The sequence below is a fragment of the Octopus bimaculoides genome, chromosome 25 (assembly GCF_001194135.2).
Source record: "Octopus bimaculoides isolate UCB-OBI-ISO-001 chromosome 25, ASM119413v2, whole genome shotgun sequence".
NCBI lineage: Eukaryota > Metazoa > Mollusca > Cephalopoda > Octopoda > Octopodidae > Octopus > Octopus bimaculoides.
The window spans coordinates 19,818,032-19,825,091 of NC_069005.1; the positions used below are offsets into that span (position 1 = coordinate 19,818,032).

The following is a 7,060-nucleotide window of genomic DNA, read 5'->3' on the forward strand; positions in this document are numbered from 1 at the left end:
TTCTCCAACATACTGAAAATTTAGAAATAGCAGTCAAAGAACTACTGATTCCAAACTACAAATTTTTCTCTGTTTTCTGTCAATTATATATACCATACCTGTTTTCTGTCAATTATATATATATATATATATATATATAATTGACAGAAAACAGGTATGGTATTCACTGGTTTCAGAACATACACATATTTCAGCAAAATGCTAAAACAATTGCTTTACAGTTGTAGAGAACATTATGCTATCATGCACTACACCTCATCAGTGTCCTGCCATAAATATTTGTATTGATATTTATTGCAGAATGCTGACGGGATAAAGTGCAAGATTGCATGCTGTTTCAACAACTCTTATGGTATTATTACTGTGTTTTGATGAAAAACATGTATGTTCTATAAAGCAGTGTATACCATTCCTGTATTTTGTTAATTATTATTTCTATTATTTGGCTTGCATTCGACACTTTAGCCTTTCATGAGGTTGATGCCCCTCACCATGCTACACTGGATGTTGAAGTGGAGTGTGGAAGCCACTACTGAAACTAAGCCCTTGTTATGTGTTGCTCTTCATAGTGCCTATCTTTCGCCATATGTGTATATTGTATGTGTGTGTGTGTTTGTTTTTGTTTTCAAAATTTCTCAATGCTTTCATTAAGATACTCCCTCATTATTATCATCATCATCATCATTATTATTATTATTATTATTATTATTGTTGTTTTGTATCATTAAAGCATTGGATGAAATGCCTTGTGATATTTTGTTCTGGCTCTTTGCATTTTGAGTTCAAATCCCATGAAGGCCACCTTTGCCTTCTGTTCCTTCCAAGTTTAATAAAATAAAGTACCAGTCAAGTACTGAGGTCAACTTAATTGACTAACCTTCTCTCTCTTCAATTTATGATATTTTGCCTATGTTAGAAGCAATTATTATTATTATTATTATTATTATTATTAAGATGGCGAGCCAGCAGAATTGTTAGCACACTGGGCAAAATACTGAGCAGTGTTTCGTCCATCTTTACATTCTGAGTTCAAATGCCACTGAGGTCAACTTTACCCTTCCTCCTTTTGGGGTCGATAAAATAAGTACCAGTTGGTTACTGGGGTCGATGTAATCGACTTATCCCCTCCCCTGAACTTGCTGGCCTTGTGCCAAAATTCAAAACCATTGTTTATTATTATTATTTTTATTTTTATTATTATTATTATTATTATTATTATTATTGTTGTTGTTGTTATTATTTTTGTTGTTGTTGTTGGTGGTGGTATTGTTGTTGTTGTTGCTGCTGTTGTTGTTGTGATGTTATAGCTCACATTTTAGCACTGTCATCGCCAAGTGACTGTCTTATTTTCTCACTAGGGGGCACTCTGTCCCTGATTCCCAGCGTCGCTTTGTGCATGAATCTTCACCAATACCTGTGATTGTAATCTCCGAACCAGCCTCTGTCTCAGAGGAGACTGGCCACCGCCAGCCACCGTTGCCGTCGCCACCACTACCTATGCCACCATCATATTCAGCGTCAGTAGGCAAGGATCCCTATGAAGACCCACGTCAGACTGGGGCTACCACCCAGATGTCATCGACGACGTTAGTACACATGGGTTCCTCTTGTCTCACTAACTGTTTCACTTGAATAACCCTTACGGAACTCTATCTGCGCCAAAGCTGCTCTTTATTGCTACATATCACTTCTTGTTTACTTACTCACTGCACCTCTTTTGGGTTGAAATGTTACGTAGAATGTGTGTGTGTGTGTGTGTGTGTGTGTGTGTGTGGATGGAATTTGACTTACTACTCTCTGATTTATTTGCAAAGAGTAGTCTTTTGGTGAATTCGCAGCATTAACTTCTTTCTTTCTTTCTTTCTCTCTCTCTCTCTCCTATGCACTTTACTAACTTAGTATTAACTTATTCGTACCTATATATCTTTCTGTCAATATATCTATTTTCTACACACCTATCTATGTAACTCACTGTCTATCCATGTTTCTGTCTGTCTCTGTCTGTCTATCAGTCTATCTATCTTTTTACCTATCTATCTATCTATCTGTATACCTACCTACCCTCTCTCTTTGTCTATATATCTATTTATCTACCTACCTACCTACCTACCTACCTACCTACCTGGGTTACTGGTCCCTAGAAATGCAGTCAGGCCACTTAGAATAAAACCCTCGAGGTCCTGGGTGGGAATGCTAATATATTTTATTAAAACTTATCTATCCAACAAGATACATCTTTGGATGAGCCAAAGCCAAAATATCAACATAAGTTGGCTGATTTGCTCTAAGAATGTTCACCCACCATGTGACAAGGATATGGCTTTAATCCCTCTGTCCACTGCCAATTTTACATCCTGGTATCAGTGCTCCAGTATGACAACAAACCCATTCGATGGATTAGGATTAGTAAAACAGAATCATGTAAGTTGTTGAGATGGTGTATCATTTCTGTTTGTCTGTCTGCCTCTCTCTCTCTCTCTCTCTCTCATCTATTCGTTTCTCTCTATCACTCTCTCTGTCTCTCATCTACTCGTTTCTCTCTATCACTCTCTGTCTCTCTTTCTCTTTCTCACACTCTCTTTCTCTCCCTCTTTCTCTTTCATGGCATTTCATCCAAAATGTTAGTTTACTTTAAATTCTTAATCTTGTTCTCATGTGTTGGTAAAAGGCTAATGTTGTTACCGCCATATTTAGTAGTTTTTCAAAGTCTAGTAGAAATAGCAGTTGAAAGTCTAGTAGTAGTAATTGTAGAAGTTTTTTTATCATCATTATTAAGGCTGTGAGCTAGCAAAATCATTAGCATGCTTAATCACCCATTGCTGCATTCTGAGTTCAAATTCTGCCAAGGTGAACTTTGCCTTTCATCCTTTCTGGGTTGATACATTAAGTACCAGTGAACCAGTGGGGTTGATGTAATCGACTATTCCTCTCCCCACAAATTTCAGGCCTTGTGCCTTTAATAGAAAGGATTATTATTATTAAATTTATTTATTTGTATTGTTGTTGTTATTATTTAAAGGTGGCAAGATGGCAGAATCATTAGCATGTTGGGCAAAATGCTTAGTGGCATTTTGTCTGTCTTTACATTCTGAGTTAAAATTCTGCCGAAGTGGACTTTGCCTTTCATTCTTTCAGGGTCGATAAATTAAGTACCATTGAATCACTGGGTTCGATGTAATCAACTAGTCCCCTCCTCCAAAATTTCAGGCCTTGAGCCTTTATTTGAAAGGATTGTTATTGTTGTTGTTGTTTGAGTGACAGGGCAGCACATGCCATCATAGTGGCACTGGGGTAAAATATACGAAGCCCAGTATACCCATCATGGCTACCCGTCTGATAAGGGTACACCAGGCACATGCATCACATCCATACGTGCACAACACATTGATCTCATATCAAGATAAACAGGACATGACTTTGCAGGTGGGGCCCAGTTAATATTTTCTTCAGGTCAAGTAGCCCATCCTGCTCAAAAGATCCTTGAATAAGGGTTGTTTAAGGATGTTGAATGAAACACCCATGTTTCCAAAGGTGAATTTTCCAAACCCCAAAGAATTCCTCACAACTACTTCTGCTCATGATCAGAGATGCACATATCGTCAGTCACCAAGGGACATGCTCAGCTGGTTATGGTCAGACAACTGAGAAGCAAATCTGTGGTACTGAGCAGAATATTTGTTGTAGGCCATCTTTTATACCAAGACAAAACAATGTACATGATTATTATTATTATTATTATTATTATTATTATTATTATTATTATTATTATTATTATTAGTAGTAGTAGTAGTAGTAGTAGTAGTAGTATCATCATCATCATTATTAATAAATAGTATTTGACGTAAGTTTCAGAAATGCTAAATGCCAGCAATGAATAAATAAATAAATAAATGCAAAAACAATCCAACAAAACAAGTGATCACAGTGTTGCTGCTATTACTACTACTATTGGTGGTTCCAGTAGTTGTATTAGTAACGATGATAACACAATCAGATCCACCAGTTTATTATTACTACTACTTCTACCTTTAAAGGATAGTGGATTGGTAGGATGAGTAGAGCAATATACAAAATACTTTGTACTATTTGTTCTAAACTCAACTCTTGGCAAGATCAACATTGGTTAAAATAAAGTACTTGTTATATACTGGAGGATGATTTAATTGACTGTTCCAGAAATGGGGATATCTGCATTTTTAAGGCCACGTGTTGCTTCCTTGGCAGAAGTATAACTTGCAAGAATGTATTTTTAATGCATTATTAATATTATTTAACCCTTTAGCATTCAGATTATGTTGTCAAATGTAATGTTTATTTATTCACATTGTTTAGAATTAATCATGCATTATCTCATAGCTTTGAGATTTCAATTATGGGATTGTTTATTCTGAGAATTACATTGTATAGTAGGCGTGAGAGGCCAAATATGGTCAGTATGAATATAAAACAGGTAGGATATTTGGGTCAGATATGGCTGGTTTAAATGCTAAAGGGTTAACCCTTTTGTTGCCAATCCTGTTTGAGAAAGCTCTTGGTTCTATGATATAAACTTCCTGGCTATAGAGAGTCTGCTTCAGGGAAGACTGTTTTACTCATGCAAGGATGGAATACTGAACTTATGAAAGCATGGAGAACAATTATGATAGATTTGCATTTTGCTGTCTTGGGAGAGACAAAAAAAAGAAATAGTTTTCAATGTTTCTGTCATATTATTAGAGTCAGTTTATAATTTGGAGTAAATATTTTGTGCCTTGTTTTATGAGGTTTCTCAGGTTTCATCATTCGTACAACAATTTAGCACCTCTTTACAGCATAGAATGCCCAAGATTGCACAAATCAACCTTTGGTTTTATGGTACAGACTTTCTGTTTTAGAGTGATCTAAGAACTTCCCATCAAAAGTTCATAGTAATTCATGTTCTAAAGCCCTGCCTGATGATTATAAAATTATTTTGCTATGCTCTTCATTAGTTTCAAAATTAATTAAAACAGAGGTAGTGTAATTCAACAGAAATATAGGATTAAAGTAATCTAAATGAAATCTCCCTATTAAAATTTCATGATAATTTATGTTCCTCAGACAAACTTAATGACATAGAAGCTTTTTTTTTTTACACTAAATTCTTCATTATTTTCAAAATTAATTGAAACACAGTAAATTTCAACAGAAATATAGTAATGAAAGGATTAAAGTCTATCTTTTCTACTAATTTTGAATTTTAAACATTCCAGTTTATATTTCTTTATCTACTCTTGTAATTACTTGTTTGAAGTAATTACACTTGGAAGTAATCTTTTAATTACCATATTTCTGTTGCAATACATGACCTTTGTTTCAATTAATTTTGAAAATAAGCAAGAATTTAGTAAAATAACTTCATCACTATTAAGCTGGTTTTTGGAACATAAATTAGCATGAAATTTTCATGGAATGTTTTAATTTACATCACTTTAACCCTTTTACTACCATATTTCTTTTAAAATACACTGCCTTTATATCGATAATTTCAAAAATATCAAAGAATTTAGTAAAATAACTTTGTCTCTATTAAGCTGTTTGGAACATAAATTATCATGTAATTTTGAAGGAAGGTCTTCAACTCAGATCAGTTTAAAACACGAAGTTTGTATCATAAAACCAAGAGTTGGTCTCAGGTATAATTGGTGTTGATAAGTTAAAACAGATATATGAAGAAATTATTTTAAAAAAATATAACAAAATGCAGCAAAAAGTGATGGTGGGGGTGCCAATTCTAAAATTTCAGCTTCTTTGTTTTACATTTTGTTAGAGAGTTTTTAGCAGCAAAAAATTATGTTTTTGTTTTGAAGTATGGCCTTGATAGATGGTAGTTAACTTGAATGGCTCTTTGCCTCTTGGGTGACTCTTCTCCTCCAAATTGTGGCCCTGTGCCTATGTTAAAAACAGTGGTAGGTAGTTAGATGTTGTGGTAACTGTAGTTGTGTAACAATAAAATGTATAGTTATATTATTGTGGTGGGGAAAGCACCTGCACAAATAATCTCTTGGTTATATTGTCATCATCATTGTCATCATCAACATTATCATCATCATTATTTAACACCACTTTTTTTCATGCTGGCATGGGTTGGATGGTTTGATTGAAGTTGGTGAACCAGAGAGCGGTACTGAGCTCCAGTGTCTTCTTTGGTATGCTTCCTAAGGATTTGATGCCCTTCCTAATGCCAGCCACTTTAGAGAGTGAACTGTGTGGTCTTCTTGTGGCACCAGCACAAAGAGGTCACCAAGTACTCATATGTCAAGCTGTACAAGCCATACCAAAGTAGACCTTGGAGTTTAGTGCAGTCTTGTGGCTCATCAGTTCCCGTCAAATGTCCAACCCATACCAGCATAAAAAAAGATATTGAAGGATGATGATGATTATATATATATATATATATATATATATACACACATACACACACTCACACACCATTTTTTGATATTTTGTCAATTAAACTCATGCACTATATACTTGGTCTTTGCTTCAGTTTTATTATTATTGTTATTATTAGTATTAGTTTCTTTGTCAAAGCTCTTTCGTCACGTCCTATGACTTCACCAGTGACTCTCTATTCCATGTCCCCTCTTGTTCTACTTATTCCAATGGAATAAAGAGCTTAGTCAAAGACACTAAAATAATGATAATAATAATAATAATAATAATAATAATAATAATAATAATAATAATAGTAAAGCTGAAGTGAAGACCAAATGTATAGTGCTTGTGTTTAATTGGCAATATATATATAAATATATATATATATATATATATATATGTTCAAATATTTGTCCATTGGGTAGCTTGCTTTCTAACACCAATAGCTACAATATCCGTGCTTGCCGCCCATGGTATCACTTGCTTGCCAACTGCAAGGCTTGTGCAGCTTTAAGTTATGTTTGCTCTGCTAGATGCTATATGAAATTTTATTTCATTTTATTTTGTATTTCTTTCTTTCTTTTTGTAAAAAGAAGGTGAAAATATATTATTGTTTTGAAATTTTTTTATTAATTTTATTGTTAGTGATGTTGCTGTTTTTCTT

At 34.2% G+C, this 7,060-nt stretch overlaps 1 protein-coding gene across 2 annotated transcripts in view; it reads left to right on the forward strand.

Moving 5' to 3' along the window:
• The window catches only part of LOC106874417 (PDZ and LIM domain protein Zasp), a 389,352-nt gene that overhangs the window by 267,696 nt on the left and 114,596 nt on the right, over positions 1-7,060 (forward strand). For both annotated transcript variants that reach the window (XM_052976751.1, XM_052976750.1), the window contains exon 6: positions 1,359-1,586. In XM_052976751.1, the coding sequence (XP_052832711.1) occupies positions 1,359-1,586 (228 nt within the window). The remainder of the gene's footprint in view (positions 1-1,358; positions 1,587-7,060) is intronic.